This window comes from Hippichthys cyanospilos, chromosome 1 (genome assembly GCF_059441005.1).
Source record: "Hippichthys cyanospilos isolate Australia breed blue-spotted pipefish chromosome 1, RoL_Hcya_1.0, whole genome shotgun sequence".
NCBI lineage: Eukaryota > Metazoa > Chordata > Actinopteri > Syngnathiformes > Syngnathidae > Hippichthys > Hippichthys cyanospilos.
Genome location: NC_142369.1, coordinates 24504272 through 24522376, shown reverse-complemented (window position 1 = coordinate 24522376; position 18105 = coordinate 24504272). Strand labels below are relative to the sequence as shown.

The 18105-nt window shown below is 42.2% G+C and overlaps 2 protein-coding genes across 4 annotated transcripts; one reads left to right on the top strand and one right to left on the bottom strand.

Moving 5' to 3' along the window:
- The first annotated feature begins 1066 nt into the window (after positions 1–1066).
- mtx3 (metaxin 3) lies at positions 1067–6121 on the top strand. Of its 3 annotated transcripts, XM_088429122.1 has the most exons (9): positions 1067–1202; positions 2238–2307; positions 2389–2465; positions 2540–2632; positions 2711–2893; positions 2962–3038; positions 4173–4330; positions 4517–4605; positions 4757–6121. In XM_088429122.1, exons 1-9 carry the CDS (start codon positions 1122–1124, stop codon positions 4850–4852), a joined length of 924 nt encoding a protein of 307 aa, XP_088285248.1. In that variant the 5' UTR covers positions 1067–1121; the 3' UTR covers positions 4853–6121. The 3 variants fall into 3 exon arrangements, with proteins under 3 accessions (XP_088285248.1, XP_088285267.1, XP_088285257.1); XM_088429141.1 differs by lacking the exon at positions 4517–4605; XM_088429131.1 differs by lacking the exons at positions 2962–3038; positions 4517–4605.
- A 719-nt stretch (positions 6122–6840) lies between these two features.
- cmya5 (cardiomyopathy associated 5) lies at positions 6841–17787 on the bottom strand. The gene is made up of 15 exons (XM_088429111.1): positions 17672–17787; positions 16595–17234; positions 13990–16518; positions 12971–13066; positions 11913–12131; positions 11783–11805; positions 10932–11056; positions 10715–10849; positions 10336–10482; positions 10104–10251; positions 9469–9602; positions 9025–9142; positions 8613–8789; positions 8290–8534; positions 6841–7358 (listed from the first exon to the last, which is right to left on the bottom strand). The coding sequence occupies exons 1-15, from the start codon at positions 17785–17787 to the stop codon at positions 7324–7326; spliced, it is 4887 nt and encodes a 1628-aa protein (XP_088285237.1). The 3' UTR covers positions 6841–7323.
- Between the last annotated feature and the right edge of the window lie 318 nt (positions 17788–18105).

Genomic DNA, 18105 nt, shown 5'->3' with positions numbered 1-18105 from the left:
GCAAATACTCAGCAGAGGTAAGTTGGCTATTTAGCCACAGCCGCAGCTTTAAAAGCAGAGGGGAGTGTCCGCCCTCATATGTTGCAAAAAAAAAAAAAAAAACTCTCTTCAATAGTCTAAAAACACAATTTGGGAATGTATGCTTGAAGTTACCAACTCAACTCAAGATTCAAGAGTTTTATTGTCATAAGCTTTGTAATACCACACAATGAAATTCTCATTATCTTCACTTACCCGAGCAGATGACATTCCATAATCGAGCAAATAATAAGGTAAGCAACAAAACAAAAACATTTATTACCTCATCTCTATAGCTTTTCATTAATTGTAATATAGCATTAGATATGCTTTTGATAACAAACCTAAATTGTTGTAGCTTAATGGGGAGTTTCTTCTCTTTCAAAAAGTTTCATAAGCGAGTCGTTGGCCATTTGTATCAAATAAATCCTAAATGTATACCATTGTCCACTCAATGTTGCAAATGTCGAGACATTTTCCTTTGAGTAATATTTGTATTGTTCCAAATTATAGATCTGAGTCGAAAAATTGTGAGGGTAAAATAATTTCCAAGATAAAAGAACTTGATGAAAATTTGAGCGTTTAAATCGAGGTAATCCTGTAATGTTATAGTCACATTTTAAATAACCCTCTAGACCACCACCATTCCGGAAGATTTTCTAAAAAAAAAAATACCATAATGCCCCTTGAGCCTTTAGCATTGTTTGAAGCATTTTAAAGTTAATGAACTACTTTTTTAATTGCAGTAATTTCAATATAAAAGTACAAAATGTATAAAACAACCACTTTGAAGAACAGACAAACATTAGTAGAACACCTCAAACAGTAATACAGCGACAACAAATTCAATATAAAAAAAGGAGACGCCAATAATAATAATAATAATAATAATAATAATAATAATAATAATAATAAATTTCAAAAACTATACTAGGAACAAAAACATAAGTAAATACCTTGAACCTTTTACAAATCTTTATTGTTTTTGAAGTTAATGAACTCTTTTGTCAACATGGTTGCAGAAAAAGTGACGTCACTCAGGCGCGCCGTGACGTTAGGGTGCGACGTGACGTCAGCGGCCGACCGCCTTCCTCGGAGCAAACATGGCAGCTGCCATGGAGCTGCGATGCTGGGGAGGCGACTGGGGTCTGCCGTCGGTCCACAACGAGTCACTTGTCGTCCTGGTAACCTTCACGCTCATTTGCATGAACTAGGCCGTTGAATGCGTCACTCTTCTCGGCTTGATGTGTTTTCTTCGATCGCTGTCTCCTGTCAAGTTAGCGTACATGCTAACCCGGTCGGTCGAGTCACTGTGCTTGGTTTCTGCGAGTCCGTGCGTAGACCGGAGTGTTGATATTTGAAAAAACAACAACGTCTTGACAAATGTATATACATAAGCTACACGTAAATATTCGCGATCGTTATCTTTGTCCGAGCTTTGTGTCAGTCATGGCAAACTAAATGTACTCCTTCAAGGTCAATACAGAGTATAAAAGTCCAATCACACTAATGGAATTCGCCATTTTAAAGCCTACGTCTGACATTATTTCTATGCGATTACTGGTTAGTGATGAATGCAATACTGTACATATTTTAGTGCGGCTTAAACGTGCTTAATAATTACATATTTACACTTGAAAATAATGGATTCAACATTTTTTGATCATCTATAGCACTATTTACATCCAGTTGTTTAGGAATTGCCTGATTTGCGAAGTAATTTAGAAAGCGTATGCAAACGATTAAGATGAGTTAGATGCATGCACGTACACTTAAACTATTCAGATGTACTAATAGTGAGTAACCTTTTTCCCAATCGATTAACTATAAACACGCTCAAACACAGGAATTCATAAATTCATGTAGGTAGTTACAAACCATTTAATCTTCATTAATTAAACATTTTTTGTGAGCTGATGTAAAGTGACCACTATTTAGTGTTTTAAAGTGCATCATTTTCCTGCCGCTAAAGTGGCTGCACAAAAAGTTGGTCATCGATTATTAGCTATGCCTCTCGAATATCTCCAGATGCATCCTCGATACGTTTGGAGGATGCCTGCTCACCATCTTGAGTTCTGGTGATAAGATTGAAAAATGCCTCTTTTCTCATCAAGGAGATGAGATGTATGTGCACCTTTATCCACAGTCTGTTCTGCATGGCTGTGTTTCCTTATCATCTGTATTAATTTGGCCATTGTTATTTTTTTCTTTCTCTTCAGGCATATGCTAGGTTTTCTGGCGCAAAAGTGAAGATTGCTCCTATAGACTGGACATGGAAAACACTAACAGGTGGGCTCAGGAAGAATTGTCATCAGGGTTTGTGTTCAAAGTTAGAAAAGTGGCGAATTTGTATTTTTCTCCTTATAACAGCAACCGTGCCCGAGTTGGTGTATGGTGACACTTCTGTAAAAGAACCCTCACAAATTCTCAACTTCCTGAGAAAGCAGGTATTGCTGGATGCTTTGTGCGCACTCAAGTGCACGAATTTGAATACAATCCGATGAATCGATGTCGTTTTCAGAGGTTTAATGCGGACTATGAGCTGAGTGCCCGTCAGGGAGCTGACACCATGGCGTACATTGCTCTCCTTGAAGAGAAACTACAACCTGCATTGGTAACAAAAGTCTGAGACATCTGTTCATGGAGAAAAGTCGAAAGTGCGACTAGTGATTCTTTGTCGTTCACGTCATAGTTGCACACTTTCTGGTTGGATGCAGAAAACTACGCCAATCTGACACGTCCGTGGTTTGCCTCCCGCTCGCCGTTCCCCCTTAATTTCCTGGTGCCCAGTCGTCATGCCAACGGCGCCCGTTCCCGCATCCTGCTGACCAGAGGAGAGGCGCCGCTGTGCAGAATCTCTGAGGTGGAAGGAAAGGTAAACTTAAAAAAAAAAGAATGCACGTGTCGTCATCAATTCCTCACTGTTCTTTCTCACCGCGTCAGCTGTACAGTGACGCCAAGGAGTGCCTGAATCTTCTTTCCTACAGACTGGGAGCAGCAAACTACTTCTTTGGCAACTTGTACGTACAAAAGTAGGATGTGCTACGTGCAGCAGCAGATATGAAAACGGTGCATGGCTCGGTTGACTGTGCTAAACGTAGTGCAAAAGGGACGTTTATGTTTTTTCGCTGATTTAGTGAGTGGTTGCGCTACTTGGTCCTCTATGCAAGCAAACTATAACTGGTTCTCCATGTTTTAACCGTCTTTGTTTTTGCTAGTGGACTTTGTATGCAGTAATGAATGTTTTAAAGTGTTGTATACATGAAGTTTTGTGTAGAAAGTGGAAGAAATTAATTTTCCCATGACCATCGCATCCGACAATAATTACCTGTTGGAGTTATATTATATTTATGATAGTTATTTAATCATTTTCGTCTTGATAAATGTAGGTAACTGGAGATGTGTACATTTTAAAGATGGTGGACGGCAGTCGAGTCTTTTTAGCATTTTAATATCCTACGGAAAATTAAAATCAAATATTGAGTATTTTGATATAAGAGATAATACTTCTACAATAAAACAGGCGACCAAATAACATGTTTCCACTCATTTTGAATGCCCAAGCTTGATTTTCATTTTTTTTTATTTAAATCGTACATTTGTTGAGCAGCGCACTACTTTCCTCTCTAGAAACATTCGATTTCAGAGAAATCTCTCCCTGTAAATGTTTATCAAGGAGAGCAATTGACCAGCTGAAGCAGCACATTTGAGTTGGGATGGTTTGCTAACGTGTGATCAGTAGGATTGGAAACTGTCGGGCTGTCGGCATCAAAGTGTTCAGTCTACATCCATCACACCGTCCTACATGTAGCACGCTAGCGCTGCTAGCTAGCAGCTAATTTTTACGAGGTGCAGCTTTAGCGGAAACCCGGGCCAGCGTTTGACAATGGCAATAGGTACTGAAGGTCAGTGTTAGCATAATAACGTCCTTTGTTAGCTCCTGTTTTGCTTTCCTGCAGAGCATAAACAATTATAGCTGCGAGAGACGTGTTTTTTCACTAATAAATCGGTATATGGTGCAAGGAAAAGAAAAATACCTCGCGCATTGTTTTTTACGCGTTTCAGCCCTAAATGCGTGCGTAGTAGAAGTCAAAAATTGTTTCTCCCCATCCTGCAATGCAGTTTAGTGTCTTTGTTACTTTGTTTGATTTTAGACCCACCAGCCTGGATGCTTTTGTGTTTGGGTTTGTGGCTCCTCTCCACAAGGCCAACTTCCTCAACAGCCCCCTGCAGAGCCACCTCAGAAAGCTGGACAACCTCACACAATTCTGCGACAACATCCTGGCAGAATACTTCAGCTCATCCCCATCGTGTAAGTCGTAAAGTCCAACTTCAACTCTTCAGCCTCAGCACGACGGCGCAGCAAACATCCTCAGCCTTTTTTTGACTCATTTGTTTTGCTTTATGCTTGGTGGCTTTTGAGGGGTTAACTTTTTCCTGTTCCACTAAAGCTTGTTCCCGCTCTGTTCTTTCCCCGCGGGCGTGCCTGTTTTTGCAGGTCTTCCCCCATCTGTTCAGGAAACAATGGATGCCAACCTCCAGAAACTAACTCAGCTTGTTAACAAAGAGTCCAACTTGATAGAAAAGGTGCTTCTGCTTTGTTTGCCCTCTTCTTTGCATGGCCGACAATAAACAGCGCTTTAATATGCACGCCGGCCGCTACGTTAGGTACATCTGAGTAATCTAACGGTCTGAACACTTCCACGCGGCCGCTGACATATTGCGTCTTTTCTGCCAGATGGATGACAATCTCCGTAACAGCCCTCAACACAAACCTCATCGGCCGGAGCCCAAACCCAGTCTGGTCATGGGAAAGAGCTCCACCCCCGCCTAAACCAGACTAACGGGGAGGCCGTTAGTCTGCCTTATGAACAGAGGGAAGAACGCCTCGCAGAAGGGACTTTTTGACTGTCGTCAACGTTAACTATTTCTATAAAAACGGAAAGCCAACGTGAAAGTAATGATGATGGCTTTCAAAGATGTTAGTTGAAGAGAAGTCTTTAAAAATAAATGCACGCACGATAGTGCTTTACGCGATGGAATGGAATAATTAACCGCTACGTTGGAAAGACAGAACGTTGGAGCGAAAGGAAAAGAAAATGAGCTGCAGTATAAAAATGGTGCCGCTTTACGTGCTAGTTTCACAAAAGGGAAACTGACTATTTGTTTGACCCTACACATGATTGATGACTGACATATTTTGAGAGGAACCTTCCCGATATATAACAAAGTGTCCTGCCAAGTTAAGTGTACTGTCCCTTCGGCGTGCGATCACTTTTGCGGAGCTTGTATAATTGTGAATAGACGCAGACAATTAATTGCATTACATCTCAAAATTACACGATGAATGCAATGTGCTCATCCAGGGCTCAGCCGCTTGTTTGCTTAGTACACTGTAGGGATGAAAGGGCCTTTACACTGTCCGAAAAAAAACCTTTATCACCGTGACATGGTGCTATGAGGGATTCCATTCATGTTTTTGCCTAGTATCGCCCCATGACCTCAATGTAGAGGTTTCTTTCTTTGTTGTACACGATACGTGGTGGGGAATGCGGCCGTGCTAGAATCGAACCAGGGACCGTTTTGCTGTGATGCGGCAGCGCTAACCACTTTGCTGCACTTTTATCCTCAATCATTATTGTTTGTTGTTCCTGCATTATGTAACTGACCTTTTTGAACAAGCCCCAACTTGAAATGTGTCCTTTGTTGGCTGCTTTTGGATTGTTTTTTTCTTCTATTTATTCTTTGTAATATTGTGTCTTTACCAAGTGGATTGGATTATCAAATATGAATTCATGTGATACCAGAGTTGCGTGTGCACCGTTGTGTACTATCCATCGTCTATAGGATTTTTTTACATTCGAATTGTACACCATAGATGCAACCTTTTCAATCCAACACATATTGAGAAAAAAAACAGTATTTTTATGTCCCGTGTGCAAACTCGTGAGGACTATTGTTGTCTACGCTTGCTCGTGTGCCTTCATTGCATCTTTTGTTTTCATTACGGGGGTCTTAAATGACATTCGCAGCTTTTGCTTATGCACTTTGAATGGAAGCTAACGCTTCAAATGACAGATGAATAAAGTACAATAACAATGTGTATTTATTTCAGTGAGATATAGATTGATCGCTTCCTGTTTTGCGTGGCAAACTTTGCTTTCAGTTCCAATGAAGGCGCTGCAGTGTGCCTGCTTTCAAAGGTTGGCCAGTGTAGGCTGTGTTTTCTGCTTGCTCGCCATGCCTTTGATGCTGTGATAGTCTGTTTACTTGTTTGGAGCATAGAACGCCCTTTGTTTGCGCCTGGCCTTTGGCTATGGAAAGCAAGTGAGACTAATTGAGAGGAAACGATGCCAGGCCAACATCAGACTGTGTCCCAGTTATTGTTGACATGAGAGAGAGGCGCCTGCTGAGTCTTAGCTGCTTATTTAGTGAGTGTGAATAAAGCATAACCCAAAACACGTTGGGAGGGGGTTGTATTTTTCCTCCCGATTACAACCAAGCGTGTTAAATTTGTGACTAGTCCAATGATATTTTAAGTATCAAAATGACCGATGCAAGTGTGCAGTTTGACTTTTGAGTCATCAGGCGTGTTGTGGTGCTATACGTTAAGGCGAGTAAAACTACGGGCGGTACTCAACAGATATGTGTACGCGTTGCACGCGAAAGCAGAATTAATCTCCCATTGATGGAACTTGCTTGACTAGATCGAAACTCCATCTGACCATATAGGAAAATAATCATATTCAATGATCTCAATATCTGTTTCCAATAAAGAGAGTAGAAAATGGAGCCGGAACACAAAGAAAAACAAACACCTGATTACATTTTGAAAATTCTTCATACAAAATTGGCATATTCACAATAATAAAGTGCTGCAGTATAATTCATTGATAGTTTATAGCAAGATGACAAAAATCCGTGGTGTCCACACTGCAGCCCAGGGGCCATTTGCGGCCTGCCATACACTAAAACTGGAGGGTCGCCATGTGACAAGGGAGAGTGCGGTGCAAGGACTAATAATGAGTTAGTTATGTCATATAATAATATATAATAATAAATTAGTTTGTATACTGTAGAGCTTTTCTGAATATGCACGGGGACAAAAACGGAAACATTTTCGACTAAAATAACCCAATTTCTCTTCAAAACGCTGGTAAATAAAGGTAATTCAATTTTAGAAGCAAAAATTGTTTCCTTCACTTTTAGGATGGCAAGGTGGAAGCGTGATTAGCATGTCCACCTCACAGTTCTGAGGTCCCCGTTTTTTTCCAACTCTGGCCTTCCTGTAGGGAGTTTGCATGCTCACCTCATGCCCACGCACCAGCGAGCCCGCAAACCTGGTGAGGACAAGTGGTTAAGAAAATGAACGAGTTGACTAATTACCATAATGAATTATGAATAAATATATATCCATCCATCCGTATTATACATGCAGGGGACTAACAACCCAATCAAATCTAAGGACAATTGAGAGTTTCCATTACACTTGCTATGTATATGTTTTGGGAGTGTGGGAGGAAGCTGGAGTGCCCAGAGAGAACCCACGTGGGCTTGGGGAGAAAATGAAAACTGCACACAGGAAGGCCAGAGTGAGCTGAATTTCAACTCAGGACTTTGAACTGTGAGGCAGACTTGCTAACCACTCTTCCACTGAGTTTCGCAAAATAAATAATAATACAAGTTACTTGCTGCCTATGTACAGTAAAGTAGTTTTTTTTTAACTGATGTGAAGGAAAATTGTTTTTTTTTTTTTCACCCTCCCAATGCTATCTAGCATGAAAAAAATTCTTTTTTTGAATGTATATCAATATATTTTTCATACATGCCGTGGGCCGCAAAAAAGTGGTTGCCAGGTCATAAATGGCCCCCGGGCCATAGTTTGGATAGCTTGTTCTAAAATAATTTCTTGCCTCATTTCCATTAAAAGAAAAATGTTCTGTAGCAGTTTTCCAAAATAAATAAAGAAAACATAAGCAGGATATAATTGCTTGTTTGATTGATTTTAGTCTATTAAAGGAAAAACCTTCTGTGCAGAACTTTCCATATTCTTCCCTCATATAAAAAAATTTGGACATCGCTTCTAAATGATTATTTACGAAAACATTTTCCCGTGAAGGTGCAGGAAAACAAATTTACAAAAGAGTATAAAAGTCCATTTGTATTTTATAACCTGATTAATTTGCCATCTTTCATATTTACAAATTTCTAACAGTCCTGTGAATGTATGCCTTCAACGCTGATGCATTCAAGCCGGACGGCGTTTTCAACCTTGTGCGAATCCCGGTACCTCCGGCACTATGCCGACCTCCAGCCGGCCCGCCGCGTCCAAGGCCAGAACAGGGTGACAGGGCCCGGTAAAGTTTTGCTTGAAAGACCCCAACAACTGGCCCGTTTGGGCATTGTAGAAACACAATCGACCCCGCTGGTAGTCCAGTAGCGTGCCCACCCGCCGGGGCCATTCTATCACCGAGATGTTGGATTGAGCGACGCCGTGGAGCAGCTGGTAACTGGAACTACATCAACACAATCGCAAACACACACGTTAGACAATTTCGGTTCACACAAAAGGACGCCTTTGTATTTCAGCCTACCCGGACGTTGACGGGATGCACTGGAAACACCATGAAAGCTTGTTCTCCCCCAGTGAGGACTTTCTGCGGGCTGAGCTGTACGCAACTCCAAGCCTGTAAGCGGCGCATCCCGACACCGTGGTCTCCCAGTAGTGGCGACCCCTCGCTGGTAGTAACTCGCCCAGGACGGACGGAGACCTGGAAAATAGAAAATACGCTGCGCGGTGAAAAATCAAAAGCATCCGCTCTCCTGGGTACTCGGTCTACAAGGTCTTTCAAGTGAGTCGTGAATGAAGCTGGATTTGTCTAACTTAATTTGTTTTGTTTTTTTTTTTACATTATTTTGACCTTCTGTCCAAAAAAGACTTCGATTAAACTCAAAATTGAAGAGTTTGTGGCCTCTTCACCTCCACATATACAGTAGTATACTTACTGTTTTTCTGTGGATGATATGTGTTCATGAGCATCTTGGGACATATAAACTGCGCTTTCGTCTTCTGACAACGTGAGAGCGGGATGAGCTGAAGCTTTCAACAGCTGAAACCTTGTTCCTGAAAACAGTCAAGTTGGGTTTTTTTTTTTCAATTGATCACACTGTTAGGACATCATTAAATCTTATCAACAGTACATGTATAAAATGTGTCATTCAGTATTAAGAAAAGCGTTTTACAAATCTCAATTACCATTATAATTAAGTAAAGCTCATGTAATATTTGTTACAAACATTAATATTATTTTTTTTAAATTGGTTGGATTACTATTCCTAAATTTAAATAGTCAATTTAAAAATTTGAATAGTAGAAATGCAAATGAGAAAACTGTTCGGCCCCAGTGTTGCATGACACTCATAGAAATTTACAAGGACATGTTTGCGAACCTTTGGTTGAAACGAGAGCAGCCTCGCTTTGTTCGCTGGCTCCAGCTTGACTCACAGCTTTGATGGAAAACAGATAATTCTCATTGGGCTGCAGCACAACACGATGTTCACAGCTTTTTATGCCAGTGATTGATCTAGAAGAAGAGCAACGATGTGTATAAATACTTTAACTGTGCGGGGAAAAAAAGGCAGGCCACCAGAACTTCTGTTGTATTAAATAACCCCTTTCACAGCATGTGTATGTTGTTGTTTTTTAAGAGTCCAGATCTTCAATCCTTTATACTTTTACAACTTTATACATTAGAGCACAGATGTTAAACATAGGCCGAAAAAATTACTCACTTTATTACTTCTGAATTGAACATTTTCAGATCCTCCTATAGGCAAACACTTATATATATATATATATGTGTATATATGTGTATATATGTGTATATATGTGTATATATGTGTATATATGTGTATATATATATATATGTGTATATATGTGTATATATGTGTATATATATATATGTGTATATATATATATATATATATATATATATATATATATATATATATATATATATATATATGGACCTTAACCAGTGAAATCAAAATGAAATGAAGTTAGGTATATAAGTATTTAAGTCTACCTAAGGCCATCTCCTTCCATCTCATACTGGCGACAGTATTCCAAGATGAAACTCTGTCCAGGACTGTGTTTTGCTGCGCTCCATCTCAGTGTGGCAGAGTCCCACGTGACACTGCAACGTTCGCTATCAATTACTGGCACTGAAGGAGCTGTTTAAAAAAAAAAAATTAAAAAATCCCTACTTTGTAACGTATGCTTTAGAGCAAAGTTGTGGCACGAAGGCCAGCACTGACCAGTGGTGAAGACGAGCCTCTCGCTGGGCAGAGAGCAGCCAGTGTAGTTGACAGCCATCACCCACACTTTGTAAGACTTATGGGGTTCCAGCTCTTCCAGGACACAGTAACTCTCCTTCACGGTCACGCGATACTCCTCGGACACAGCTTGGGACAACGCAAGCCCAGTTCAACTCAAAGCGCATTCCCATTGGATCTTGAATTTTTTTCTAGCCATTTTCCAGCTAACGATACGTATGCACAAGGATCGATCGGCCACCGATTACGATCGGGCGGTTCTGCATAGTACATTAGCATTATCGTCATCGAGATTTTGCAACGGGATTTCATTGGAATGCGCGGTCTATTATAACGACGCATAGCAACTGATATTATGGACCTCCTTGTGGCTCCTCCATGCAGTAGACCTGGAAGCAGTCAATGATGTCCCCGGGGTTGATCCTCCAGTAAACGGTGACACTGCAACTGGTAGCCGATCCTGCCTCCTGGGGCTCCAAGGTGGGCCTCTGAGGGACTGCGGCGCAGAACGAGAAGCATTCAGCACCGAAGCCACGCGAGTCGACGGACCCGCTGCACTCGGTCGTGCGTCCGCACACCTGGAATTCCTTTTCGTTGCGCGAGCTGCGGACCGGAGCCGTTGCCTTTGGCGTAATCCTCGAACACCAGCAATCCCTTGGAGCCCAACTCCAGCGACGTGGTCGACTCCAAGGCTGCCTTGAGCCTGACCGCATAACAATGGGTTCTTTTTCTTGAATGGTAAGTGAACAACAACGTCTACACTCCACCTGCACCTGCTTTTATTGTTGTGGTTGAGGCCCGGGTGGCGAAGTTGCCTGGATCGTACTGCGTCTTTCAAATATTGGATGTTTCCGAGATAATTGTGCATTCAATGGGTATGGAAACAGTTGTGTTTGCCAACGAGCAATGGCGAAATATTCAGGTGTGTTCACGAAAACACACAGCTGCAAGTAAATTGGAATACCATGCAAACCTTCATTCATTTCAAAAGTTGCATTCAAAATGTGCAAATGATTAAACGCATATGGTAAAACACTTTTCAAAAGGTCAATCCATTCCTTGGCCTAATAATGAATATTTCATTGAGATTGTAATTTGAGATTTCATAATCATGGTATTACGTTCTTTAGGCAATATTTGTGAAGCTTGGATTAATATGTACATTTGTAGCCCAAAAACAACAAGGAAATAACATGAAATTTCCTCGAAACTCCTATCTTCTGTCCCCAAGTACAATCAGCTGATGTGATGTGATCAGGTCCAATACCAATCACGTGATATGGATCTGCACCTCCCTAATAATCATCATCATCATCATATGAGCTCTTGACACTTTTGCTCATTGGCTGTCCTGTTCTGCTGATGTGGCCAGCCAATGCATTTCCGAGCGCAAAGCAACGCATTCAGGTTTACACGGAAGCCATATTACCTTGCGTGAATGTCCTCAGGGGTCTGCAGAGAAAACAGACGCATGATATATTATATCACAGAATGCCTTTAGTCAATCGCAGGTAAAAAGTGAGTGATGCGGTCAGAAGCCCGCAGAGGAGCTAGCGTACCCGAGCGTCCGTCTCAGCTTCTCTGGCCGTGGTCTCCAGGGCGGCCTTGGCCGAGTCGATGCTCTCCTGGAAGGAGACGATCTGGTCATAGAGCTGCTCCAGCTTGGCCTTCTTCTCCTCCTCCATGTTGACCGACATATCGTTGTACTGCTCCATCACCAAAGCCATGGTCTCGTCATTCTGGGCCTGCATGGCTGCCTCGCTCTCAACGCACTGGTGCTGGATGACAAAAACAACCTCCTCGAGGCCCTGACTTTCATTTTCCAGAAGCCAAAAGGTTCAAATTGGAATCAAAGTGAATGAAAATAAGACATAACGATGGGTAGAGAGTTCCTCGTCTCAAAAGTCATTTCACTAAAAGACTAAAAGTTTTTTTTCTTTTAAACGGTAAATGCCTTTTTCTTGTATTCTAATAATGTATTATAACAATACAATAAATAATAAAGTCATGTTTCAATTGTCCTTCAATGTCTTCACTCGTGACGTTTACTTTGATGACACGTCACCGACACGTATGGGAGCAATTAATCTGCAACATGCCAGAGCTAACATCATGTAAATCATGTAAATCAAATTTGAGGCATGAGAAGAAGATGAAGCTTGAAGATGAAAAGATCATGATTGTCATTGTAAAGTCTCCCCCATAATAAAAGCTGCACATATTTTTGCAAGTCCTCCAATGTTAATGTGTTACTGATTAAGTTAAGGGGAAAAAAAAAACAACTCAAAAGTGTATACAGTATACACATATATATATATATATATATATATATATATATGTGTGTGTGTGTGTGTGTGTGTGTGTGTGTGTGTGTGTGTATGTAATGAATGCATTTTTGTAAAATACATCATTCTATATGTTTTTTAATCAAATCTTTAAAATTGAGTTATCTGACTTTTTCAAATGTCTTTTTACGTCATTTCATTTCACCAAATAATATTTTAAAAACATTAACTATCAGCACTTTTACAACATATTAATAAATTCATTTGAATTGTCTCATGCACCAAACAATATAGCACTTGGTGAACGGTCAGTGGTCCGGATTGAAATTTACCTCCACAGAGTGGTAGGCCAACTCCAGCTCGGAGACCAAGTCCTCGATGTTCTCAGACCTCCCCTGCAGTTCAGAGATCCAGTCGCTTAGTTGTTCCTGTTACATGACAAACGCACAGCACATTTCTCTTTGTTCATTCATTTCCATGCATTCAGTAAATAAATGACATTTAAATTCCTCGTCAGTTATTTGAGCTTGGGAAAAAAAAAATCCTGGTTTCTGTCAGTGAATGCGCTCATGGGATTCTGATCGAGACAGTGCAAGTAAAAACTCAAGCAAAACATTGTTGACCAGGTTTTGGAACTGCCTTTGTCAACAGATCACATACTGTAGCAGTGGACACTTGATAGCTTCACAGATTACAGCACAACAGTTCAGTGTGAACGTGTACATCCTTCCTGTCACGATGACTCCAAAAAGTAAAAAAAAAACAAAACGCTGTATTAATACATATGTCAGGGGTAGACTGTGCTGGAGGGTAGTCCAAGGCAGCCCAAATATAATTGCATCGAAAAGACAAGTGTTTAGCTAGTCCCCACTACAAACTGCAAAATCAGATATTGTACATTTATGAAAAAGCTGCTATGATAAATATCTTTTGCCAGATAAACATGAGTGTAAATGACATTGCAAATATCATGTTTCCAAATGTATCACTGTACAGCATATAGCAAAATGTTGCAAAGTGCATGGTTGAATACCGCAGCACATGATACTGTAGCATAATGCATCAGTACTGTAAAGCATAGCAAAGCACAGTGATTTTTTATACCTGATAGCATTGCTCCGTAGCATTGCAATATACAGTCCAGTTCATTTTTATATCCGCCGGCATTGATAGGGAGGGAGGGAGGGAAAGAGAGATAGATAAGTAGGTAGAGAGAGAGGCGGGAGGTAGGTAGAGATGTGATGCCTTTTCACAAAACCAGGCTTATGTAGTTTATGCAGTGTATCCATTAGAATTCATCATAAAACCACAAATTGCCCGACAGAAAATCATGACATGCGGGATTTCTTACCCTGATGTCCTCAAAGGCTTTGTCCACTGTCAGCACCTCGTGGCCATCGTGGTCCCCAGAATGACAGTCATCCTGAGAGAGCAGACACTGACAGGCGATACAGAACCAATCCATCCCCTGAAGCTCCGCAGCCAATTGGGCCTGCCGTTGCTCCTCGGCATCAATGATGTCATAATCGGCCTCAATGAGATCTTTGTCTCCAAAAACATCGTCGTCCCTCCTGTCTTCCTCCACCTCGGTCTCCACAACAGTGAAGACTGGTTCCTCTACATCTTCTTCTAGCTCTTTTGTGTCCAGCTCATCAATCATCTCATAATCATCAACTGTCACCTGCGGAACGTCTTCAGGGGTTTCATCTTGAACGTTCTTTCCTTCCTCGCGTTCTCTGAAAGGACCGATCTGTCGACCCATGTATGCGTTTGTATAGTCATTTTCTGGAGCAACTTGTACCTTTTCTACTACGTCTGTGGTATTATAATGTAGGTCCTCCTCGTGCGGCAGCGATAAATCCTCCTGCAGGGCAAAGCTCCTCAGAGGGGGGAAAAGGCCCTCATCTCTGTCGCTCTCCGTCATCTGCTCTTGCTTCTCTACCTTTTCCACCGAAGGTGTCGGTGAGGAAATCTTGTTCAGCTTTTCCGACTCTCCGGCAGGTTCTTCTTCTTCCACCTGAGATTTTGGTATTATTTCTATGGTGTCATGATGAGTTATCGCAAAATGTTCATTTTCTGAATGGAGATCAGGTAGAATAATTGTATTACTTTTTGTAACGTTCTCTGAGAGGGGACTCATGTTTATGTCCATTTCCACAGCTTGGCCTTTGGGGACAAAGACAATCAAGTCGTCATCCATTTCAGACTTGTGAGTGTGAGCCTCGTCGGCTTTTGAAGGAGCCTGCTTGTTATGTTCAATCGTCTCCTGCCGCGCCTGACTCGAATATGCCTCTGGCTCTTTTACTTTGGTTTTGTCCTCCAACCCCCGATCCGATACAAAACATGCCGATTCCTCTACGGCGAAATTCTGCTGCGCCACATCTGCTCTTGCTTCTGCTTGAGGGATACTTAACTCCTGAAGATCAATCTGAACATTAGTCTGGGCCCCCTTTTCATCAGCTGATTCCTCAGTCACCTTCACAACTGCTTGAACAACGGGCTCATAGTCAGTGATCTCAACTGCTGCAGGTTGCTCAGGATCAAGCTCCCTTTTCTTACATGGTAATTTCTCTTCAACTGAAGGTTGAGGAACCTCCCTGGTTTCCTCCGCCTCTCTTGCTTGGATCTCTTCCTGGTTGCCCATACCAACATCTGCCGCTATCTTAGTATCAGCTGCAGCTTTCTCACATAGTTGCCCCGTATCTTCTTTTTCAAGCTTCATGACAGTTTGAGGAACTTCTGCAACATTAGGGGGCATCTCACATTCTTGTTCCTGCACTGCATGTGTTTGCGATGGCTCTTGGGTTTTACTTACGCTTTGATGACCGATATGCACATTTCCTTGGTGCTCCTCTGTTGCCTTTACTTTCAAACTCTTTAAGTTGTCAGTGAAACCCTCAGGAGTTCCATCTTCAGGTTGAACCCTTTCCTTGTTTAGTCCGTCTTCATGAAGAGAGTCAGTAACAGCCTGCTCTTCACTAACTTCAGAGTGCTGTAACCCTCTCATTTTCGTTTCTGGAACTTGCCCTTCAGATTTTGCTGTTGTTGAATTTTTGACTACTTCTGTGTTGTCCCCTGTCTTGATCTCGTCCTCTTCCTGATCCATTGCTCTCGTTAGACATCCTGTCATTTCAAACTTACTCTGTGACCAAAGCATCCTCCTTTCCTTCTTATCTTCCACTGAAACAACTGGAAGGTCCTCTGTGGGGGTGTCATCTTTCAAAATGAACTTTTCCAGGTACCCGAATGCCTCCTCTGAATCCGACAAACATTTCTTGAAGGATTTCTCGGATGTCACGCTCTCTGCCTCAGAATGTTCCTCGTCGCTCTTTCTCCTCTCACCGACAGCATCCTCATAAAGGTCAGAATACATGAAGGACATGGCAGTGGGTTCTTCGAGCAGAATGGGGTCAATGATTTTAGGGGGTCCAGGAGAGATATAAATAGGGGTGAGAGTGGTTTCTTCACTTCCAAACAACACTGATCCGCTCTCCTTTGTGGATCTCTGGCTTTCCCTTCTCGCTCTGGAACCTTCTAACATTCCGTCCGTTTTTTGCTGCATTTCATTTACGGGGGCTGCTTCTCCATAGAAGACTTCATCCAAGTGTTCCCCAACTATCTCAGTTTCTGTCACAAAGACAAAAGAATCCTCTGACTCTGACAGGCCGTCTTTGACCATCTTTGCAGGCATTAAGTCGACTTTGGATTCTCTCGCAGATTCTTCTGCCGCCGTTTGACTATCTGGAGCGTTTTGTCCAGGAACCACTTCATCCACCAGGGTAAACTTTTCAAAATAGTCCATGTCTTTGGAGCCATCTTTCGGAATGGATGTGTGTCTGGATTGGGTGTACGCTGAAGGTCCAGGGTTGTCCTCCGATGGCTGTTGATGAATCACAATCTTTAATAATAACTCAAAATACAAATTTAATCGGACCAACGCATGCAGTAATACATACCTCATGGCACTCTGGAATTTCCACATTTAGAGGTGCGCTTTGGTTCTGCGCGGTCTCGCTGAGGTGGTTTCGAGATTTGATCTTCGAAGTTTGGTTGAGATAAGACAAGTTGTCCTTCAGTCCTGTGCTCTCCTCTTCATCCACTGTGGGAAGTTTGGATGGCACCCTGATGTTCAGAATCTCATAACCCTCCGAAATCAAACTGAACAATTGCTGATCTTTGTTTTTGATTTCTTCCAAATCAGTCTCCGTCCCATTCTGCTGCTCCTTGACATTGGGCAGCGACACCTCCGCCATCTCGGGTCTCTCCACTCCCAGAGCTGAGGCTGACCTTGAACCTCCAGATCTGCTCAGTCTGTCCCTCAATCTGCTGTTCCTTCCTGACCTTGTCCTCCTACGCACCACTTTGTCCTCATCAAAGATGATGGTAACTTTCCCGGCGGCTCCAGGCCCTTCCACGCTGCAGGCTTCGGAGATGGAACCGGTCTCAGAGGCCCAAGGAGTAGAGCAGCGACTGGAGGCTGTCTCCCAAACGATACCACTGTCCTCACTCTGGACAGTCACCATGGAGAAAGACGGATCCACCATCAGGCACTGGAGTCTGGGCTTCACAGACTGGTCTTGGACGACCTCCCGTAGACTGGAAGGGGAGAGGAATCGATATAGTTAGAGGGGTTTGCGCAGTCCCATGGAAGGAAGAGGTGAAATCTGGTTTTGCAACATGACCACTGAGTAATGTTAGGAAATGTGAAGCGACCCCAAAACAGCATTCATCTAACAGAAGGCCTTCCTACCAACTGCATCAGTTTATGTACATATGCAAGGATATGTGTAGTGTCCAGTGTGAAGCATGATGTGATAACGCACTGGCAGAATGGGTGTGCCATTGGTGCCCTAACTCTTTGAATCCTCAAATTACAGCTGCAATGTCATTTTATGACTTTATTCATGCAATGTGGACCATGGTGTCCAGTCTCTGAATTTTAATGATACAGAACGACAAAAACAGCAGTATTTGGCATACCTAACCTACAGAACGCATTTGTTTTCACCTGTAAAGTCCAGTCGGGTGCGTACCTGTTTTGTAATTCCTCCACGTCGTCCTCCTCATCCTGGCTGATGACTTCTGAAGTCTCACACTGGAGCTCTGCCAGGTCTGTCATCTCAGACTCTAAACTTTCACAGTCCTCCATTATTCCCCGTAATTCCGCGCAAAAGTTATTTATTTATTGAAGATCGTTTCGATGTTTACGGCCGCTCGAGTCCAGGAGAGTCCGTCTGTTCCATTTGTGTCATTCTGAGTTGGGAGGGGTCCATCTGACTCAGCTTGGAACAGAAATAGACCAAACTAGGGAATGAAAGGGGGTGTGCAGAGTACATGTTGGGGAAGGCGATCAATCTCACTAGGTCTTAGGTCAGGTGCAAAGATTTTAATGCGCTGACTACATTTGAACAAAATGGTATTGGCAACGTAGACAAACACACATTTGGACATCAATCTGTACTGATGA